A 23059-nucleotide genomic window follows, 5' to 3' on the forward strand; every position below is an offset into this window, starting at 1 on the left:
TGGCTTCAAGTCTTATAAGCAAGCAACATCGGGTCTGGGTGGTCAGTGTCTCCAAGGACGACATGGCAAGCACACCACTTAGCCCTTTACTTGGAGTCCTCACCCTGTACATCCCCAGGAAAAGACTGTTCTGGGGTCCGAACCCTGAACAGATCTCCCAAGAGGAAGTAAGGTAGGACTAAGCCAAATCAATATAATCTCTTTCCCAGCTCCTAGGAGCGGACTGTAGGGAGGGGCAGAGAGCCGCTTAGGTGGAAATCCATGCCTGTCATTCAAGAGAGAGGACAGGTGTGTTCCTGGCCACTCTGTGCAGTGCTGACTTGTGACTGACAGATGTCCAGGTGGGGAGGGTAGGTGGTTCCAAGGATATCTCTGAGAGGAGCTGTGTGTGTCTACATCTGGGTGGTGTGGGGTATGGGCTCTGCAGCTTCTAAACACTGATTTTTTTTTCCCTTCCTCCCAGATATGGTGCAGAGCGGCCACGTTCTCGAAGCCCAGTGAGCCGATCCCTTTCCCCGAGGTCCCACACTCCAAGCTTCACTTCCTGCAGCTCTTCCCACAGCCCCCCAGGCCCTTCCCGGGCTGACTGGGGCAATGGCCGGGACTCCTGGGGGCACTCTCCCTATGCCAGGAGGGAGGATGACCGAGAGCCCGTGCCCTGGGGGGAGAATGGGGAGCACAAGAGGGACAGGACAGATGTGTGGGCACACGACCGGAAACACTACCCCAGGCAACTGGACAAAGCTGAGTCGGATGAGCGACTTGAAGGAGGGAGGGGCCACCGGGAAAGGTATCCGAGGTCAGGGTCGCCCAGCCCACTCCATTCTTTGTCCAGCTACAAAGGCCGGGAAGATGGCTACTATCGAAAAGAGCCTAAAGCCAAGTTGGACAAATACCCTAAGCAGCAGCAGGAAATACCGGGAAGGTCCAGGAGGAGAGAAGAGGCCAGACTTCGGGAAACTCGGCACCCTGCCCCAGAAGACTCGGGCAAGGAAGATGAACTGGAACTCAAGATCACTAGGGCGCCTGAGGGTGCCAAGTCCAAGCAGAGTGAGAAAAGTAAAGCCAAGAGACCCGACAGAGACCAGGGAGGAGCTGATGATAAACAAGAAAGCGGAGTGGCAGAGAATGAGGTAATGATGCAAACGAGACCCTGAGGAAGCTGAGGCTGGCCTGGAGGGAAATCCCAAGCCTCATATATTGATGATGAACATGTGCAGAGGGAATGAATGTTTCTGACTGTTTGCCATGTTCAGGGCACTGTGCAAAGTACACTCTGTCAACTATACCACTTAATCCTCATAGCAACCCCACAAAGTTTGGATCGCTGTTACTCCAGAGGGGGGAACACAGAGCATGATGCTATTCGATCAAGGAGACTGGGTTGGGAAACAGGATGGCCAGAGTTGTAGTTAGTGATCTAGCTCCAAGTCCCATGGGACCTTGTTGCCTTCACTAGAAGTTAAGGAGAGACTTGATGGAAAGGGCCCTTTGTAGTTCTGTGTGCCCAGGGTGGAGTGTTCCTGGGTGTTGGCACCCACAGTTACCCAAGGGAGATTAGATCTTGCTCCATCCTATGCACCTGCCAAAAGTATCATTGGCCCTGGGGCTCCAAGGACAGGAAAGGAGAAATGGCCACCACCCTCAAAGTTATGCTGTGATCAGTTTCCAGCACAGATGTAAAATCACTGACCACAAAGGATCAAATACCTTAGAAGGTGTGGTGGACAGATGCTTAGCATCCTATGAGAAGGCCTGGGCCTAGTGGCACAGATCTGCAATCCAGAGAGGTAGACAGAAGCAGAAGGATCTCAAGTTCAAGGCCAGCCTGGGCAATTTAGTGAGACCCTGACTCAAAATAAAAATGTGAATGACTAGGATAAAACTCGGTGGTGGAGCATTGCCTAGTTATAAGAGGCTCTGGATTCAACCCCCAGTTAAGTAAATAAGTAATTCATTAATTAAGTAAATAAATAAACAGAGGAAGGCCGGGGGTCCTACCAGTAATCTTTGTTGTCCATTCTCAAATCTGCCATGTTTTCTCAACTGGAAAACCAGGAGCTGCACAGTAGGTGATGTCAGAGAAGTGGGTGGGGTAGACTCACTGTGCCCCGTTGAAGACTTCCACTGGGTTCTGAGAACCTGGCAAGCCAGCTGATAATTTTAAGAGGATACACTTTTTAAAACTGTATCCCTGGTTTCCATGTTTGTGGATTCAGCTCACCACAAATTGAAAATATTTTGTGAATAAGTTTTGTCTTGAATGAACATCTACAAACCTTTAAAAAAATGTTATGTCTAAAGAAGACAGCAAGATAACTATTAATATAGTGTTTGCATGGCACCAGGAATAAAAAGTAAGCCAGAGGTGATTTAAAGTTTATGAGAGGATATGTGTGGGTTATAGGCAAATAGGAGGCATTTTATATAAGGGCCTTAGGCACCTGCAGACCCTTGCATGTGAGAGGAATCTTGGACACATACACACACCGCAGACACCACAGGACAGCTGTATTTGCTCAGAAGTGGTTAAGAAGTTGGGGGTGTCTCAGCACCTCAAGGAAAGGCCAGCAGGGTGAGTAGGCAGGCCTTTGCACAGGATCCCCTTGGCATGGACTCTTCCTTCCCCAGAAGTCCACTTCGCTTGTTCTTAGCATCTTTGTCGTTACTTACGTCTGCTGTGTAACATCTCAACATCCTGCCCCACTTCTGTCTCCTCTTGCCTTTCTGTGCTCCGGGTAATCTGTGTACACATTGCTTAGTAGCATTATGTAACATAGTGTCTACTCTCACCCCACAACCCTCAGACGCCATCTCTACAGTGCAGTAATCTTTTGTGTTTACAGCCTTGTCACAGCCTTGTCCCTGTCCTTGGAGTAGAACTTGGCACAGTGTGGGTGTTGAACAAGTGTCTGTGGAGGAGGCAAAGGTCTGACTCCTGAAAGCCAGGACACACTCTAACGTTTGCTAAGTAGGGGTGAACATTAGGCCGCAACAGTGTTTAGTAAGCTTATGCTCCTGACAGATGCTCTGAAATCTCTACAGGTGGAGAACAGGTGGCCAAATTTCTCAGTGGTAACAGGTGGCCAAATCCAGACCTGACCTTAGAACCCCAGAAAGAAGGAAAGAAATCAAGTCACTGAGAGAGGGTGAGGGAAAGAAGCTGCAGGCCATCCTTCTAGAAGGGAGGAGTCAAGGACCATGATGCATCCAGGCAAGCCAAGCCAGTGGGGTGGTAGGATGAGTGAGGCCAAGCAAGGGTTGGTGACTGCTCAGCTCCAGATGGTGGCTACCATGCTGAGCGCATGCCCGTCACCAGATCTTCCTCCTCTTAGAGCAAGACCCAGCTCTACAGATATATATGGTGTCTCTCATGCTTTAGAAAGTCCAGGGTGGGTACATTTTTTCATTGTAAGCATGTCTCCAGACTCAGGTAAAGCTGGATGTAGTAGCACATGTCTATAATCTCATTGATCCTATGATGAGATGGGAGGTAGAGACAGGAAAGTCTCTGGAAGCCTGTGGGCCACCTGGTGTGTACCATGGTAAACAACAAAGATGCCTTGTCTAAAACGAGGTGGAAGATGAGGACCAATACCCGAGTTGTCTTCTGATGCATACATACATGCTGTGCACATATGTGCCTGTACACAAACATGTACACACATATGCATGTGGGCAACACACACACACACACACACACACACACACACACACACACACACACACACAAGAAACCGCTCGTGCTCGGTTCAGAGACCCCTAGCATTCTGGGACATGGTGGAAAGGCCATGTCATTCTCGGAGTGTGTTCACTCCTGCTAAGCAGGAGAGCTGTAAGATGCTGTTGGTAGCTGTAGTGGATTCAAGGCTTCCCTGTGGAGATTTGAAGGAAGGCTGCATACTTCGGGAGTGAAAAGGAAGATCAGACAGAGGGAGCAGCATATGCAAAGGCTCCTCATGGCTAGAGGCCGGTGTGGTTAATGTATTGGGAGGTGAGATGCATTTGTCCACAAGAGCCACTGTTGACACCTACTGCCTTGCTCTATGAGGTGAGGGAGCTGGGTATGGATTCCATTTGTCTGTTCCCCCAAAAGTGCCCTTCTCACCTAGAGCTGTCTAGAGGGCCAAAGAAACCTGGAAACTCCCTGCCCTGCTCCTTTTTACATGGTTTTGTTGTGAGGGGCTTCTGGCTACATCATTAAGGCTACCACCCTTTGCTCCCCAAGCTTGAACTGGATGGAATGCTTCACTGTTTTGACCAGGAGTTATGTCTGCAGGAACTGCTCATAAATGGGAGTTTATTTTCATAAGGAAGGGCTAGGGATAATTTATTCAAGGAGACTAAAACAACAACAATGTCAACGGCCATCACTGGCTCTGGTAGCTGAAGGACAGCTGTAGCTGCTTTGCTCTGCCCACAGAAGACTTGAGGAAAGCTCAGAGTAGATTCCCCTGCTTCAACTGTCCCTACCCAGTAATAACCAGTTATACCAGTCAGCCCCCAGTTCCTGCTCCAACTGGCTCCTTATCAGCTCAAGGGGGTGTGTGTCTGGTTGTAAGTAATTAAAACTAGAACCTTCACTTTGAACCAACTTCAGCCAAGAATGTTGATAAAATACAATGTCTTCTATCCCAAAGAAGCCTAGGGAGTAGCCTTGAGTTAGTGACCAAGGGTTAAGTCATGGGAGAGTAAACTCTAGAAACTTCTAAAGTGAGAATTAGCAAGCCTTTTCTTTTAGAAGTATTTATTTATTTCATATGTATGGGTGTTTTGCCTGCATGATTATCTGTACACCACTTGCATGCTTGCTGTCTGTGGAGGCCAGAGGAGGGCATCACATCCCCAGGAACTGCAGTTACAGACAGCTGTGAGCCACCACGCTGGTGCTGGGAACTGAACTGGGGTCCTCTGGAAGAGCAGTCAGTGCTCTTAACTGCTGAGCCATCTCTCCAGACCCAAAGTCTTTTCTGCAAAGGATCAGGTTGATAATATTTCAGTCGAAGAAGGCCAAGAGGCCAAGTTCAGGGTTTTGTGTGGTTACTTATATAACCATTTAAAATGTAACTGCAGGGGTGGTGAAAGGAATCCCTGGGTGACAGTGCACACCACTCCTGCAGAGAACCCGTTTGGTTCCCAGCACACACAATGGGTAGCTCACAAGTGCCTGCAACTCTGGCTCCATGAGAAAGATCTGATGGAGTTCCATGGTCACCTGCACTCTCATGAGTGTGCATACAGGAGTGTGCACGCACGCACGCACGCACGCGCGCGCGCGCGCACACACACACACACACACACACACACACGTAACTTCAAAATTGTGAAAGTGCTGTGTGGACTACAGATTGCTGCCCCCGGTTGCTACCTAGCAACCCTAATTCTCAAACCAAACACCTGTTTTCAGTTGCTCCGTTACCTAGATGTGAGTCAGTATGCTGAGGACCTGAACTGGGGGAGACTAGGAGGGAGGAGGAAAGCAAGGGACTGACTGGTTCACAGCACGAGTGGGGTGACAGCTCCCTTCCTACACATAAGGAGTAGTGTGTGTGTGTGTGGGGGGGGTCTTTGGAGGGAGATGTCACCACAGTGGCCAGTGTCTTGCCTGTACACGTCAGGTCACTTTTAGCTTCTTATAGTCACTCTCACTGCAAACACTCAGGTCACCAGGGATTTCTGTCCCCCGAAAGCCAATGGGCCAGCTTCAGAATGTTTTTCTGTCTATCTGTGTGAGTGAGCAACTCCTATCTGAGCCTCAGTTTCCCTAGCACTGTGAGGGATGGGGGAGAAGCATGTAAATCTGCCTCTCTTTCTATATTCCCTCTTTCTCCTGCCTCTCTGCTCACTCTTGGTCCTGTTGGCTCTGTTTTTCCCTTGTCAGGCTGGAACTGAGGAACAGGAAGGCATGGAAGAAAGCCCCCCATCAGTGGGTGGACAGCAGGAAGGGACAGAGTCCTCTGATCCAGAAAACACATGGACAAAGAAGGTAAATTTGTCCCCGACTTGTGGGTGGTGCCATACATTAGCATCAGGGACTCCATTACAGGAGTCAGTTATGGCTGACAGTGGCTACGTGGGATGTGAGCAAGTCTCCTTATGTGCTTCCACCAACGGCCTTAGCGCCTCTGGAGGAATGGCTGTGGAGATCTTCAGATGTCTTCACTGGGGAGATCTTCAGATGTCTTCACTGGGGAGATCTTCAGCCACATGTCTGGGCTCCGCCTCCCTCTCCAGCAACTTAACTTGGCTGTGCTGCTAAAAGAAAACATGCCCAGAAAAGACTCAGGCTTCAGAGCCAGGCTCCCAAAATAGTCAGGTCCCTGGTGGGTGGGAGACATAAGTACACAAGCTGGAGTCCTACTGCAGAAGGTCCGGACCCTGAGATTAACAAGACATATTGTTAATTTCTAAAGACCATTTTTACTTAGTTAAAAATCAAAATCCAATTATCGTCCTCCTGGGCTGGGCTTCCACAGGCAAAAGAAATGTCCTTGGATGATGGCCAGTGTCATGCCTTTCCGGTCAGGGGAAACTACCCTCCTGAGTCTGTGTGCCAATCCGTAGGCTGCTGGGAACTCCAGGGGAAAAGTACAGGAGGGCAAGTATGAGCGCAGAAGTTGCACCTTTGCTGAGAGAGGGGGGTTTGGAGCACATTTGTGAGTCGATTTTCTTCAGGCACCTTTAGTGATGTCCACACATACACAGACACAGCTCTGATAAGTATTTTGCATTTATAGTTTATTCATTCAAAAATATTTACCGAATACCTATTACATAGCATGGGTAGGGAGCCTTTGTGTCATTTGAAACAGCAGATCAGGCATCAAGAGCTTATTCTGAAGCCTGTGCCAATTTGGACGCCTTCCTAAGGGTACAGGAGTAAAGTGAGACTTGGGGGGCCCCCATCCTCTAAGTACCCAGTAAACGCTTCCCACAGAGAAGAAAGAATGCACTCGGGTCTTTCTGGCACAAGGGCTTCTATAGCCAATGTATACAGCTTCTGGATGAATATTCCTAGTCACCATCTGATACCCATTCTATATCCTTATACAGGAACAAGATTGGGAGAGTGGAAGTGAGGCCGAGGGGGACAGCTGGTGTCCCACAAACATGGAGGAGCTGGTCACAGTGGATGAAGTAGGGGAAGAAGACTTCATCATGGAACCAGACATCCCAGAGCTGGAGGAAATTATGCCCATTGCCCAGAAAGACAAAATCCTCCCTGAAATATGTCCCTGTGTGACAGCCACCTTAGGTTTGGACTTGGCCAAAGATTTCACCAAGCAAGGGGAAACCATAGGGAATGGGGGTACAGAAATCAGCTTCACGCTGCCCAGACAACTGCCATCTACTTCCACAAGCTGTCCCAATGACACGGGCATGGAGATGCCTGGCCTAAATCTGGATGCTGAGCGGAAGCCAGCTGAATGCGCGACAGGCCTCTCACTGGAGGTCTCAGATTGCTGTGAGAAGGAGGCAAGAGGAGCAGAGGACTCAGATGTTCGTCTGGCCCCCACAGCCCAGCAAATGTCTTCCCTCCAGCCAGCAGATGAGAGGGCGCGGCAGTCCAGCCCTTTTCTCAATGACTGCAAAGCCAAGGGGTCCCCTGAAGATGGGGATCATGAAGTCAGCACCCTGGAAGAGAAAGCCAGCCCCCCTACTGAAAGCGACCTCCAAGGCCAGGCTTGCCAAGGCGCGTTGACCGAGGGTAACTACCTTCCTTTCCTCCACGGGTGGTTGGGCAGACTGGACCACTACGTCCCTCAGGACATGTGGGCATGTGCAGACTGGAACAGACATACGGGAACTTTCAATTCACTTTAAAGCTGAGGCAGAAAGTCATGTGTAGAAGGAAGCCTCTGAAGGTGGGGCTAGACTGTTCAGAGCTCTCAGGCAAATGGGGGAAAGAAATCCGAAAGGAGCCTCTTGAGTTCTGAGAGGCAGCCTCAGATAGGCCCGATTTCTCTGATTATGGGGTCCCACATAGGCACGGGCAACTAAGATCAGGCTGAGCTTTCGGTATTTGAAAAGAAAAAAAGTTTGGGTTCTTTTTGATGGCTTGCTGCCCTTTCCTGAACAGTGGAGACCCCCTGGTGATTATTTCTTTGATGAGGGGGGAGGTGAGAGAAAATCGCACAGAGAAGAAGTGGGACTTTGCTAAAGGGCTTGGCTTGCTTCCCTTCTGACTGCCTCAGACTGTTTTTCTCCAGGGTCAGATCGTGAAAGAGGACAAGTCCACCTCCACCGGAGGTGATGTGTCCATGCTCAGCGCTGTGACATCATGAACTAAGGAGTCTAAAATGGACTAAGCCCCTGGCTGCTCTGCCAGGTGGAAACAGATCCACCCAGAGCTGGGGAAAGGGGGGTAGGTGGAGGGAGGGTGAGTAGTCCTTAAGACTCTTACAGTGAAAATAACTAGAGATCCATTTTATAGAAAACTTACAGCATGACCAAGGCTGGAGTAAAACCCGTGAAGAAGAGAACACGGGGCAGGCTGAAAAAAAAATCTCATCCCAGAGCCTTGTGGGTAGCTCAAGCTGGTGGGTAGCCCAGAGGCTTGGGCTTTCCTCCATGTCAAGCTGACCTGAGCAGTTTTTCACCAGCCGGGATCTGAGTCTCCATGGAAACTGTCTTGATCAGTCTGCTGTTGCTAGAGAAACAGCGGCCCAGCCCATCTAGAACAAGCGTAAATCAAGAGACTGACATTTTCACCTCTATCTGATTGAGTCCCTTTTTGTTTTGTGGTACGGGTCTCAACAAGTGTTGGTCTGGAGGTCTATTAACTTACCCAGTATCTGGAGTTCATAGTTAACTGTGCTGCTTCACAGGCATGGGTGAGGGTGGCATTGCCTTTGTTCAGGCTTGGCGGATGTTAGCCCAGTTTCTGCCCTTTAAGGATTCTTCTGCCTGCAGAGATGGAGTGATACTGATTGGGGGTAGCGAAGGGCGGATCATCCAAGTGAAGGTATTACCAAGCCATCCCCATGTGCCAAGTGCAAAGATGTGCCAAGTGTTATGGCATATGGCATTTTTTTGGCAGTGGAAAATGCTCTTAATTATAGCACTTTGGTTCTAATTAGCAACCCCAGCCTCACATGATTAAGCAGTCCAAGGGACAACCCCCAATCACACAGTGCAGGGGATGGAATTACAGGAACTCTTTGAGGCCTGTTGTGTGTTTCATTATTTTTTCTTTCTTTTTTCTTTTCTTTCCTCCTCCTCCTCCTCCTCCTCCTCCTCCTCCTCCTCCTCCTCCTCCGTGTGTGTGTGTGTGTGTGTGTGTGTGTGTGTGTGTGTGTGTTTTGTCTCCGACCCCCACCCCACAGGCTCATGTTTTGCAGAAAACTCCAGGTACATGGAACTGAAATCTCTGGATGTGAGATCGCCAGACTTCACTGAAGCAGAGCTGAAGGAGCCGCTTTCTTTGCCTTCCTGGGAGCCGGAGGACGTGTTCAGTGAGCTCAGCATTCCTCTAGGTAAGTGAAACGCACAGTCCTTCCTGAACTGCTCCAAGAGATGGCAGTTCTAAAGTGACTTGGAGGAGCTTGAGGGCTGTAGTCCTTGCTGTTTTGAAGGTATGATGCAGCAACCCAGATCTGCAGATGGTAAAGTTCTTACAGGTTCAGGCTCCCAAAGCAGACCTCACACCCACAGGACCGAACCGTGAATAGAAAGGCCTGTTTCCCATCAGGGAAGCCCCTTTGCTGCCATCTTCCTGTGTGTCCTTGTCTCATATGTCCCAGAACAACGCTGCATGACTTTTTCTCCCTGAAAGATCTGCTTCTCTGAGGCCACTGAGCAGACTGAAGTTGTGGAGGGTACATGGAACAGAAACTGAGCCCTTGTCCATCTGTTCATGAATGTTCTTGTGTCTTCAGACAAGTCTTGCCTTCCTGAGCCTGTCTCCTCTTCCATAGAAGGGGTTGGACCAATGGGTGGGTTTCTAATTATGAAAATATGGTGGGTATACACTAGTGAGTATGGCGGTGGTGTACACTGGTGAGTAGGACAGTGGTGTACATTGGTGAGTAGGACAGTGGTGTACACTGGTGAGTAGGGCGGTGGTATACACTAGTGAGTAGGGCAGAGGTGTACACTGGTGAGTATGGCGGTGGTATACACTGGTGAGTATGGCGGTAGTGTACACTGGTGAGTATGGCGGTGGTATACACTGGTGAGTATGGCGGTAGTGTACACTGGTGAGTAGGACAGTGGTATACACTGGTGAGTATGGCGGTAGTGTACACTGGTGAGTATGGCGGTGGTATACACTGGTGAGTATGGCGGTGTGTACACTGGTGAGTAGGAAGTGGTATACACTGGTGAGTATGGCGGTAGTGTACACTGGTGAGTATGGCGGTGGTATACACTGGTGAGTATGGCGGTGGTGTACACTGGTGAGTATGGCGGTGGTATACACTGGTGAGTATGGCGGTAGTGTACACTGGTGAGTAGGACAGTGGTATACACTGGTGAGTATGGCGGTAGTGTACACTGGTGAGTATGGCGGTGGTATACACTGGTGAGTATGGCGGTGGTGTACACTGGTGAGTAGGACAGTGGTATACACTGGTGAGTATGGCGGTAGTGTACACTGGTGAGTATGGCGGTGGTATACACTGGTGAGTATGGCGGTGGTGTACACTGGTGAGTATGGCGGTGGTGTACACTGGTGAGTAGGGCGGTGGTGTACACTGGTGAGTAGGGCAGTGGTGTACACTGGTGAGTATGGCGGTGGTGTACACTGGTGAGTGGGGAGTGGTATACATTGGTGGGTAGGATGGTGGTGTACACTGGTGAGTAGGGCAGTAGTATACACTGGTGAGTATGACAGTGGTGTACACTGGTGAGTAGGGCGGTGGTGTACACTGGTGAGTAGGGCAGTGGTGTACACTGGTGAGTATGGCAGTGGTGTACACTGGTGAGTGGGGAGTGGTATACATTGGTGGGTAGGATGGTGGTGTACACTGGTGAGTAGGGCAGTAGTATACACTGGTGAGTAGGGCGGTGGTGTACACTGGTGAGTATCTCCTGGACTGAGGTCTGTGACCTCTGCGTTGTCTCTAAAACACTAAAAACTGGGGGGTGGAGGAGAAGCAGCTTTTCAGAGGGATGCTGGGAAATGTCCCTCAGGAAGGTGTCACAGGACAAACTAGAAACCGTCGGCCAAGCGGTAACCCAGGGAGGACACCGGTGTGGTGTGGAGGCTTGACCTCTCCATCCATGTTTCTCTGTTATTTTCCTTCTAATTCTTTAATATGCCACTTTTATAGAATTAGATTTGAAAAACAACAAATCTTGTTCTTAAAAAACTTGCTGCATAGTATCTCTCAGAACAACATTTACATATGTATAGTGTGTGTGCCTGTATTGATGAAATTATTAAGGCCACTCCACGTAGTTAAAAGGGAGGTTTATTTTGTGGGGTAACTTACAAGTGAAGGGATAGGTCGCAGGGTCTGGCAAAGGTATGGCGCAGTCCGGCGGTGTTCTCTGGAGAACTCTGCTCGGTCTACCTCCAGCGTCCAGGGTCCTGGAACCAAGAGAAACCTCACCTCTGGATCCTGGGTCTTCAGCTTCCTCCCTCAGCCCCGGCTTGTGGGCGTGACCATTACCGAAGCCTCAATGAGGGTTGGAACTTCCAGGCCAAGGCTGGGATGGCTACACACTACATGCATGCGTGCGTGAGTGTGTGTACCTATGCATGTGATATAGAGTTCAAAGGGAGGTATCAGATGGGCCCTCTTTTAGCTTTCTCTCCTTATTCCCTTGAGATAGGAGCTCCCCTCACACTTTGGGCCTTGGCAAGCCAACGCCTGGGATCTGCCTCTCTCTGTTCCCCAATGCTGAGGTTTCAGGATGGTGCAGCGACACTTAGATTTTTTATGTGAATGCCAGGGATTAGAACTCAGGTCCTCACACAAGCACTCTTACCACTGATCCCTCTCCATAGAATGAACCACAATGCTCTCAGGCACTGTAACCTCCGGACACCAGTGCTGCAGAACCTGCCTTTTAGAGGCTTCAGCTCGTCCTTGGAGTCATCCATTTGGCAAACATTGGCTGGATCACGTACTGCTGTGCCTTGCACCCTGAGGGAGCTGAGAGTGGAGCAAATCTCAAGCACGAACTTGAAATCAAGGGACAGCAAAAATTAAGAGTGACTCCTGCTTCCTCGCACATGTCTTCATTATTGCTTTTCACTACAGAAAAGGTGAAAGCTTATAACAAATTAAAAACAAAACAAAGACCATATAAAGTCAGTCCTGGTCTTAACTGTCCTGCTCAATGATTTTTCTCCCGTACACTCCATGCTCTGTAGCAGCAGGTCTTAGAGATCTCTTCATGGCAGTACACAGAGAGCACTCTCTTTTGAACCACTGTGAATACTCCATCCTGAAATCTGCACCATTAGTTGCTGACCCAATACAGATGAACACTTAAGTAGTTTCCTGCTTGTTTGTTTTTCCATGGTGAACATGTGGTAACAGCTCAGCTTTATTTACTGTCCTTGGTCACCACTCAGTTTTGTTAGTGCTCTGTATGCATTATTGAGCACTCTCCAAACATGGATGAAGTAGGCGATAGTTGAAATCCCTGCTTCACAGGTAGGGAATCCCAGAAGCAGACCCAGGGCTCCTGGGTGGGAGGGCTGGTGTTAGGATTCCAATTCTAGGAGTGTGTCCTTGGCCTCTGTCCTCTGCTGCTGTCCATATGTGCTGTGTGGTTCCCTTTGTGCACATGCCAGCATCTCTGTAGGATGGGACGCTAGCCAAGCCTGGGTGCATTGTGGGGCCGTGTAGATTTGCATTGAAAATGTTATAATTGCTACTAAATTGCACTCCAAAAAAGAGGATAACAGCTTTCAGTGCCACCTCCAGGGAGAATTCCCATTCTCTATCTCAGGTTTTAATCCCTACCAACCTGTTAGGAGAAAAATGGTATCTGATTTTGTTTTTATAAAGGGCTATATTAGAGTGTAATTGGTATACAATGAAGGACACATATTTAAAGGGTATGGTTTATCTGTTTTGACACACATCTGCATCTGTACTGCTTTATGGATTTGGATATACCACACCCTAGCTACCTGGTGATGGGCACTGAAGTTGCTTCCAGCTTGAACTCTTATAGGTCATCTTCATTAGCCCAGAAAGCCCGTAGCTCTTTGGCCTCCACACTCCCACGCCCTCCAGGAAGGGATGCGTCTGCCTTCTGTGTTTGACAGGAGGAGAGATCAAAGAGCTTTCTCAAGATCACACATCTAGTTCAGGAACTTGGGATGTCTGTTCCCTAGCCATACTGCCAACTGCCCTTCAGTTCAGGAACAGTAAAGGAAAGGCCATTTCTGTGCTGAAGAGCACAGACTGTGGCCTCTTATTCCCGGGTTCAAATTACGTCTCTGCTATTTGATGCCTGGGCGATAAACAGCAACTTATTTAACCTCTTTGCTTTGAGCTCGTTGTCTTTATGAACCTAGTAAAAGAAGCCTCCATGTAGACTTATTTTGAGGAAGAAATGAATGTAAGGCCATAGTGCCTTCCAGTAACAGGAATTTAGGAAGGTCTGATGGATTGTTTGGAATTGCTTCTTCTCGATGGGGCTGTAACCCTTTACACTCCAGGATTGGTCACTACTGCAGAGAGATTTCTAGAACCATGAGAGACAGCATTCCGGTCCCTGTGGAGAGCACAGAGGTGAAATGCAGGATGCAAGGACAGGACACCCCACTGGGAGAGTGGGGAGGTCAATCTTGTTGTCAGGGACTGGGGGTGTTCGTGGCTAGAGAAGGGCACTTGTGATTCAGGCCAGCACTTTGTGACTCCAGGCGTGTGAGCCTGCCAAGGCCTGCTCTTACTATAACCAAATAGCAACGCTGGCAAGGGTGAGCTGCCCCCTCTTTCCAACACGGGCTTTACTAGGAAGACAGAGTCATAATTATCCATGCCAAGAGCTATTATTAGGAGGCAAATGCTGTTTTAATGACAGTACTTAATAAAGCCTGAAGAAATGGAGCACTCAGTGGCTCCTGATCTCACCATGGCTATGGTAGTGTTTCTTGGTACTGCCATTCTCTGGTCCCTACATTTGGGCATCCTAAGGGAGTGGTGGCAGGCATTGTGGTGTCCCCACAGCTCCTGGGTTGTACTGTCGTTTGAGGAGCCTCTGTCCCCACTCATCCTTCCCTAATGCTGTCTTTTGATGACTGCTATTGACCCAACCCACTGGGCAGGGCCTGGGAAGAAAGTTACAGCCAAGCCATGGAAGTGGTTCTCCGGGCAGCCTTGGGAAAGGCTGGAGAGTGGGTGAAGCCCAGTGCTCGGATGCTTGGTTTCTGTGTTCCTAAGCTAATGTTTTCTGAGCACCACACAAAGTGACAGGTGTGTGTTGTCATTCTTCCCAGTTTACAGACAACTCATTTCAGAGAAGTCCAGCAAGGCCTCTGAGGCCACAGCTTAATAAGAGTGCTTGCCTGTCTGACCCTAAATGCCGTTTTACCACGCTGTTACTGTTGCTTCCAAGCTTTTTGGTTTTGTTTTTGGTGGCGTGGTAGGAGACTTTGCTCAAGGGAACTCTCACACATAACCCCACAGATGGTAGCTGTAACCCTCTGGTTGAAAGGAGCCATGGCTGTACAATTTGGACTCACCTGAGGTGGTTCTACTTCTCCTGGGGACCCCAGGACAGGGATGAGGAGTCCATGGTCTGGTTTTCACTTGAATCTCCAGGCCTATGTTCCAGGTACAGCCCAGTTGCACCCTGCTGCCCATAGGTCCTGGGACAGGACCGAAGGTGGGGCTCTGACTTAGTTCTGACCTAGCAGCTCTTCTCTTGGGTTATATGTCTCTGATGCTCCTGGGAGCAGCAGCCAGCTCCCAACTATTTTGTGACAGCAGAAAAAAGAGGTGCTGGGCCTTGCTTGATGCCCATTTGCCAGCAGCAGCCTGAGCTTGCTCTCCAACCCCTAATCCCCCAGCTCCCTCCCCACCTAGTGGGGCCGTGTGTCCATCCTCTGCATAGAGGGTAAGAATAGAGGGTGAAGGAGAAGGACATTCAGCCCCTTGGGACAGCTAGGCTGAGTGACACCCTCTTGCTTCTGGGGACTGTGGCTGAATGCTGAGGGCTCTGCAGATAGCAGGCAGACAGGGGCACAGGAGAGGGACAGCAAGGGACAGTTCCAAGCTGCAGTATGGAGCTGTGGGCTGGCAGGCTGCAGGCAGTCATCCTGGGCTTCCTCGCTTCTCCTGTCCTCCCTCAGACCATTGCTTCCCACTAATAAATTTATTATTATTGTTGTTGTTGTTGAGATGTAAAGGAAAGTTCTGTTTACAAGTTCAGGATCTCCTGTGTACTGAGCACACAGTGAAGGAAGAGGAGGGCAGACTGTGGCTAGGAGGCTCAGGGCACTGAAGAATGGGTACCTCATCCTCCTCCCTACAGAAAGTGCCACGTTGCTTTTCTCCTTTCAACCCAGTTCCTCAGATTGTCCCAGCAGAGGACATGAGAGCAGCCCCCTCCCTCAGCTGCTGTGTTCTGCTCACACAGGGAAGACTTCCATCCAGCATGTAGGACCTGAATACCCTAGGCTTAGTTCCTAGTGCTCAGGAGGCCAATGCAAGTGCATCTCTGTGAGTTTGAGGCCAGCCTGGTCTACAACAAATCACATGGGAAAACATGTTTGCATTAGAGAGAGTGGGTAAATTTTCCTCTTCTATTTAGTTTTATTTTTCTTTAATAAAAATGATCCTAAAACAAACCTCAAAATACAGAGAATTTTCCTATACTCTTGGTCCCAAATGCAGAGAGGGAACCAAACAGACATGAAGTCCTTAGACAAGCAGAGGCCTCCTTCTCCTCGGAGGTGGGTTCATGGACTCAGCCATGAAATGCAGGACACTGAGCATGTGCTGTGTGCCCTCTATTCTTCTCACAGCATGCCCCGACGTTCACAACCACCTGTGAGTGGAGTAGGCACTTGCTCTCCGTGGCTGTGGTGCAAATGGGGACAATGAGGTGAGGCTTGGAGGAGTTGGTAACCGCCCAAGTCAGCAGCAAATGTGGCGGGACCATGGCGTCCCCCACCACTTCCTAACGCTGCCTGTCCATTCCCCTCCCTTCCCCAGGAGTGGAGTTCGTGGTTCCCAGGACTGGCTTTTACTGCAAGCTGTGTGGTCTGTTCTACACGAGTGAGGAGGCAGCCAAAGTGAGTCACTGTCGCAGCACTGTCCACTACAGGAACTTACAGGTAACTGTTCGCCTTCCTGTACACCTTTGTGGGAATTCCCAGTCTCCCTTCACAAGCCAGCGCCCAGAAGTCTTGGGCCTCACTTACTTCTGACTTGAACTCTCATCTTCCAGGCCATAGGGACTTGCTATTCCCCAAGCATACCTTGTAGACATGCTCCTGTAAATGGATACTTCTTCCCATCACGTGGAGAACAGCTGTCTCTGCCAGGCTGTCCCACAGAATGGCTTCATCCTAAGGGTGCTCAGAGCATCAACTCTGCTTTAGTACTTACAGCACCCTAGTGGTCTTTTAAACACTGGCCACCCCAACTAGATGGAGAGTCCAGCTCTGCTGGTATTCTCCTGACACCCGGCACAGCTAGCTCTCTCAGCCAGGCCTGGGTGCTTAGGCTAGGGTGTTTCCATTCCTCTTCCTCCATGCAGATAACCTGTTTTACTGGAATGATAACCACAGTTTTGCCCCATTTAAATGTTCAGATAGCACAGCAAAGGATTGTCACAGGCTGCAACGCATACATGCAGAACTGTTCTAGGCACTGTGGATACAACAGCAACAAATCCAGACAAATTCCTTGTAGGTTCTAGTTGAGTGTGGGAGGCCAGGGGCAAAGGAAAAAGCTAAGCAATGCACTATGTTAAAATGTCGCTTATAAAATGTCATGAACTCCACATTTCATCCAATCTAAGATGCCTTTATTAGTAAATACCATTTTTTCATGTTTATTCTTTGGGGATTGGGAATTTAAACATACTGTCACATACTCTGTGCCAAAGCCACATCCTCAGCCAGATAGACAGTTTAGGAAAAGCAGTACAGCAAATGGAGCAAGAGACTATCGACTGCAAGACGCATTTATTTCAGAGATGTTGATGGGTTTTCAAAAGTGTCTTAAAGTCAATGAGCATGCTAGTATTTGGCATTCTGCCAAGGCCCCCAACAGAAGCCCCATCTGAGACGGCTGCGGCAGAGGTTTCTGGCTCCCTGACAGGTACACCAGGAAAACTTGAACTGATGTTGGACTGTGTGAGGAGCCTAATGCAAATGTAGCTTTCATGATTAAGTCCTGGCACAGGCTAGGTTTTACATGTATTTCATTTGCAGGGGTGTGGGTGAGGGGCTGAGTGCTTCATGGCAGCTGCATTTTTACTGTCAGAACCAAAGTTGAGAGGCAAGGACATGGATCAGTCAGTAAAATGCTTGCCAGGTACCTACATTTGGCTCCTTGGTACTTACATAAAAGCTGGGCATGGTGATGCATGCCTATAATCCTAGCACTGGGGAGGTCTGCCAGATCTCTGGAGCTCACTGGCCAGGTAGTCTAGCCAGACTGGTGAGCTCCAGGTCAGTGAGAGAAATGCCTCAAAACATAAGGTAGAGAGAGTGATGAAGGAAGAGACTTAAAATCAACATCTGGCTTCCATACACACACACACACACACACACACACACACACATCTATACACATGTACACACACATACATACACACATCTATACCTATACACACATATATACCTACACACATATGTACACATACATACATGCACATATACACTCACACACATATATACATATACATGCACACATATACATACATGCATGCACATATATACACTCACATATATACACACTCATATATACATACACTCATATACATACACACATTCACATATATATAAATACACACATACGCACACACTACACACACACACACACACACACACACACACACACACACACACATGTATAGACACATGAACACCACACACAGAATAAATAACTAGAGTTTGAGACACATGGCTCAACCCAAGACGTGCCACTGCCCTAGTTTTAGGTGTTCCTCTCATAGTTAACTCTTTAGAGTGACTAATCTAATGGTTTGTTTTTTTAAAATAGTGTGTGTTATTTTTTACATTTATTTACTTAGTCCTGAAGGTAGGAACACACATACCGTACATAGCATATATGTGGAGGTCAGAGGACAGTTTGCAGGAATTGGTTCTCTCCTTCCACCATTTGAGTTCCGGGAATCAAACTCAGGTCCATGGGCCTGGAGGCACACACCCTCTCCCACTGAGACTTTTTTTTTTTTCCGAGACAGGGTTTCTCTGTAGCTTTGAAGCCTGTCCTGGACTAGCTCTGTAGACCAGTGGCACCTGGCTTTTTTTTTTTTTTTTTTTTTTTTTTTTTGCCAGAGCTAAGGACCGAACCCAGGGCTGCCTATACCACTGAGCTAAATCCCCAACCCCCCACTGAGACATTTTGCCGCACCAAATCTAGTGGTCCATAAGCAGGAATGTGAACTAGAATTGCCCGGAGTTTTGGAGTACATGCTCTAGGTCACATACTGGGGGGCAGCAGTAGCATGTAATTTAAGAATGTTCTTGAAATGATTAATGTGAACTTCTAGTTAGGAATCTAAAGAAACTGAAATTCAGAGGAAAACTGTAAGATTCGCTCCAGGCTGTGCTGAGAGAGGCCCCTGGGCAGAGGCCCAGGTCGCTTGATTCTCTGTCACTCTTTTCTTTTTACTCCACTAAGTTCATCTAAAGAACACGCCTGTGATGCCCCGACCCGGCTTCCCACCCACATGTAAGAGACGGTCTCTGGCTGGGCCCAAACAGGTCATTTAAGACTCTTGATTTCCCTCTAGGGAGCAGCTGTTCTGAGCACTGCAGACATGTGTCCTGTCCCTCCTGGGGAGGACAGGGAATGGTGGCCTGCTTTGACCAGAGCAGGAACTTGAGACAGAGTACAGCAGAGCTACTCAGGGACAGTCATCCAAACCATGGACTTCCTCATTCTCTTTAGACCGTTTGCAAGCTGGAAGGGTCCTGGGGTAACCTGGTACTGATTTCCCGTTGAGTTAGCTGGCATCTTTTTAAAATGCATCACTCTCCCTGCTTTCCTATTTGTTCTAGTATGGACCCAGGAATCTTCTTTTCTAAAATTTTATGGTGCTAAAGACCAAACCTAGGGCCTGGAACATACTAGACAAATACCACTGAGCCACATACCAGGCCGAGAATCTTTCTTTTAACAGTCTTTCTGTGAATGTTGAATTCCTCAGTGTGAGAATCTTTGGTCTTTTCTTGGTGGAATTGTATAGCCCCCAAGGAGACCCAGAGTTCAAACTCAGTCTCCCCAAGAGAGTGAAGAAGAATTCAGACGCTGCCATTGTTCCAGGGCAGTGGTCTGCATGGTTTTTAGGGCCTCTAGGGCCAGACTCCAGACTGCCCCCCATTCCCACAGCAGGCCAGCACCACCCCTGTGGTCCCTGGGTACGCTGGGTGTAGACATGGCCTCAGCTCCTCATACTGTCCAATCTGAGTTCAAGTTCCCCTGGTGTACCTGCCAGGGAGCCAGGAGCCTCTACCCCAGCCATCTCAGATGGGACTTCTGTCAGGGCCTTGGCAGAATGTCTCTGTCTCTATCTCCTCTCCCACTTCATTTCAAACTGCATGTTTATGAAAAGTGAAGAACTGCAACCCACATAGCAGGTGCTGGCTGACTCAAGTCAGGCAACTCATCAGGACGCCTTGAGTGGGGGCTCAGGGATGCCCTGGGAGGCAGGAGCAGGTGGAAGGTGCCTCAGTACAGCCTCCAGAAATTGTGCTATGCCGTTGCTGGTCATGGCTCTATGTGAACCTATGGGGAGTGATCTGGCACAGCCAGCATAGGCCTTCCTGGGCATGAAAGCAGCTGCAAGCCCTAAAGAACACACACCTATTCTTGAATCTGGCAGAGGAGAAGATGGGGCTCTCCAGCAGCAGCCTCGCCCACAGGCATCTGCTAGGGGTCCGGCTCCAAGTCAGACTGTGCTCACCTCCAAAAGCTAGAGTTCAACAGCAGGTGGAGGGTGAGGGAGACGCCATTGCTCTCACTTAACGGATGAGTTGTCTGTGGGGTTGGGGGAAGATTAGGGCTCTCCCACAGAAGGTTCAGCTCAAGGAAGTCTGACAGTCTTGAGTATTTACCGTGTGCCAAGCATTATGCTGAGTGCTTTGTGAGGCATTTGTCAGTTTTCCACTTATAGCAAACACTGCCCCACTCCCTGACTGTTCTCCAGGTTGCCATGGCTACCCTCACTTCACAGATGCTAGGGACATTCAGTTGCTTGCCTGCAGAGAGTATGGATTTGAACCCAGGACATCTATTAGCTGAGACTGCACACTTGACCACTGAACTGGGCCTGACCTTTATAACTACCAGTCAAGGGCTGTCTACACTGTGCTTGCTGCTCCGACACAGTCAGGCCTTCCCTCTCTGCGCTTACAGCCCCGGTCTCAGATATCCCGAACACAGACCAGCCCCAGTGGCTTAGTGGCCATGGCCAGTGACAGCTCTGAGTGCTTCTAGCTTTGTGGAGGCAAGCACTCACTGGAGAGAGGACGTGCTATTTTCACTCCTCTAAGGGGGCCGAGGCCTTCCCCCACAGCCTGTCCTTCAGGACGGTTGAGAATCTCTGATGTCACCACTGGCCAGTCCTGGACTTCTGCCACCCTCCACAATCTCTCCTTCTGCCACTCTCTCTAGAAAGCAGATAGCATTATCAGGAGGATTGAGTTAGTGTGAGCCAGGCCGTTAGCAAGTGCTTGGCAACAAAGAGAGTGGTTGCTATGGTTAATGTCTATCCTTTCTTCTCTTCTCACAAGCTAGTTACATTAAAATATAATGGGGTCCTATTGCCCTAAGATACACTGGGGATGGGAGATGTGGCCCCCATTTGCCAAGTGTTAGAAAGGGGACACACACACACACACACACACACACACACACACACACACACCACCATCACCACCACCATCACCACCACCACTGACTTCTCTCTGCCTGTATTCTCTCTCTCTCTCTCTCCTCCACAGAAGTACTTGTCCCAGCTGGCAGAGGAGGGCCTGAAGGAGACAGAAAGGGCAGGCAGTCCAAGCCCTGAGGACAGTGGGATTGTGCCACACTTCGAGAGAAAGAGGCTTTGATACGACTGCTGTCATGGCCACTGTCTCTGGAAACTGGAAAGGAAGCTTGCTGAACTAGGGCCAGTCTGGCCTTGGGGACAGAACTGAGACCAGAGAAGAAGGAGAGCCTGGCAGGACACCATGCTGGGGCTTGTTCCTGGAGACAAGCAAACTCACCCTTCTAAGTCCCGCCCTCCAAGTGTGACCAGCTTCCTGTTTCTTCTGTTTTTCTCTCTTCCTCTCATCTAGCCCTTCTGTGCCAAAGTTCATTTCCTTTCCATAAAGTCCAACTTCTCAGGGACTGTAACTGTGTTCATATTTTTGGTTGGTTATAGTAGGTCAGTCAAGTGAGGCTGGGTCATGCAAGGAAAAAGCTTAACAGAATCCCTTGATTTAGAGAGTTCCTTCAGTGAGCTTGAGGTGGTCTTGCAATCTGGCTTCTGTGTGTCCCAAGAGTAGGGGAGCTGAGCCAGGTTCTTCAGTCTTGAGAGGGGCCACCAATGAATCAGTTGGCAGAGGTAGATGTGGTTTCATTAAGGTTTCCTCCAGCTGGGCCCCACCATTATGAAAAGGCTCCTTTTCTCTTTCAGTTTTTGGCTAGTGCTGGGAATTAAAGCCAGGACCTTGTACATTCTAAACCGGTACTCTCCCACTGAGCTGTATGCCTAGCCCAGAAGCCCTGGATCGTTGCTTTTCGGCTAATTCTCATGTAGTCCAGGGACTGCCTTGAAGGGTTATCTTGAACTCCTGATCCTCTAGCCTTTACCATGTGAGTGCTGTGACTATAGGCATTGTGGTGCTGGGAATCAAACCCAGGGCTTCCAGCAAAAAGGCAAACAAAACACTCTACCAACTGAGCTATGTACTCAGCCATGACACCCCCATTTTCAGAAAGTCATACATCCTCAGTTATTCTAGAAAATCACCAAGCTAAAGCCTTAAAGTAAAATCATATTAATTTTATGGAGCAAAGAAATCCTGATTCCCAATGGGGTCAGCACCCCCATCCCATGTGGGCTGAAGGGTCTCAATGGAAGGTCTTGGACAAGGGAACTAGAGGACATGAGCTCCACTTGAGCCATAGAATGGACCCAAGGACAGAGAGAGCCTGGTGCCGTCTTCATGAGTGGACATGCCTCCCTTAAGGTTTCCTCCGTGTGGATGGTTTACCAGTGTATGTTGCCTGTTTATGTTCCCAGGTAAAGGCAAGAAGACTGGAAAGGGGTCATGTCTCTTCTTTCCCCTTACATTGCCATTCTGTACTCTGCACAAATGGAAGAGGAATGAAGAAATGATGTCGTTCAACACCAACATTTTATCAGTGAAGAAACTGAGGCACAGAAAAGAAATGACCATGTATAAACCTTGAGGCCTGTTGTTCCTGGCCAGGAAAGAACTTTTGGAACCTATGAAAGAGGAGTTAAGGCCGCCAGAGGGGGAAGACAGGCCAGTATGGAAAGGAGCCATGGGAAGTTGAGGCTTTAGGAAGGTGGTATGCAAAGTGTAAAGATTAAGTAGTGTGTCTCAGTCCCCACCGTTCCCCTGGTGGACTTCACAGATGATAACCCAGCATTGTGGTCATGACACTGTGGTCATCAACAAAGTCTCTCCCATTTCTCAGAAAAACTTTGACTTCTGGGAACAGCTGTTGGCCACATCCCTAAACCCATTAGCAGCTCCATTAGAGGCTAGACTTGCACATTATCAGAGGCTGGACCCTTTATCTTTTAGCAGAGTGAGGCAGACCTCACCAACACCACTGGCTCCTATGCTAGTAGCATTTCTGTAGAAATCTACATGGCCCAGTTCTCAAGCAGTGAGAGGGCTCCTTTGATGGTAAATTGACCTCATGAGCAC

General features: G+C 49.0%; 1 protein-coding gene across 1 annotated transcript in view; it reads left to right on the top strand.

Moving 5' to 3' along the window:
• Rbm20 (RNA binding motif protein 20) overlaps positions 1 to 21953 on the top strand; it is a 209416-nt gene extending 187463 nt beyond the window's left edge. Inside the window, exons 9-14 of the mRNA XM_036176419.1 lie at positions 464 to 1133; positions 5882 to 5986; positions 7054 to 7708; positions 9327 to 9476; positions 16125 to 16246; positions 21113 to 21953. Coding sequence (XP_036032312.1) covers positions 464 to 1133; positions 5882 to 5986; positions 7054 to 7708; positions 9327 to 9476; positions 16125 to 16246; positions 21113 to 21223 — 1813 coding nt within the window. The 3' untranslated portion in view covers positions 21224 to 21953. The remainder of the gene's footprint in view (positions 1 to 463; positions 1134 to 5881; positions 5987 to 7053; positions 7709 to 9326; positions 9477 to 16124; positions 16247 to 21112) is intronic.
• The last annotated feature ends 1106 nt before the right edge of the window (positions 21954 to 23059 follow it).

This window comes from Onychomys torridus, chromosome 1 (genome assembly GCF_903995425.1).
Source record: "Onychomys torridus chromosome 1, mOncTor1.1, whole genome shotgun sequence".
Taxonomy (NCBI): domain Eukaryota; kingdom Metazoa; phylum Chordata; class Mammalia; order Rodentia; family Cricetidae; genus Onychomys; species Onychomys torridus.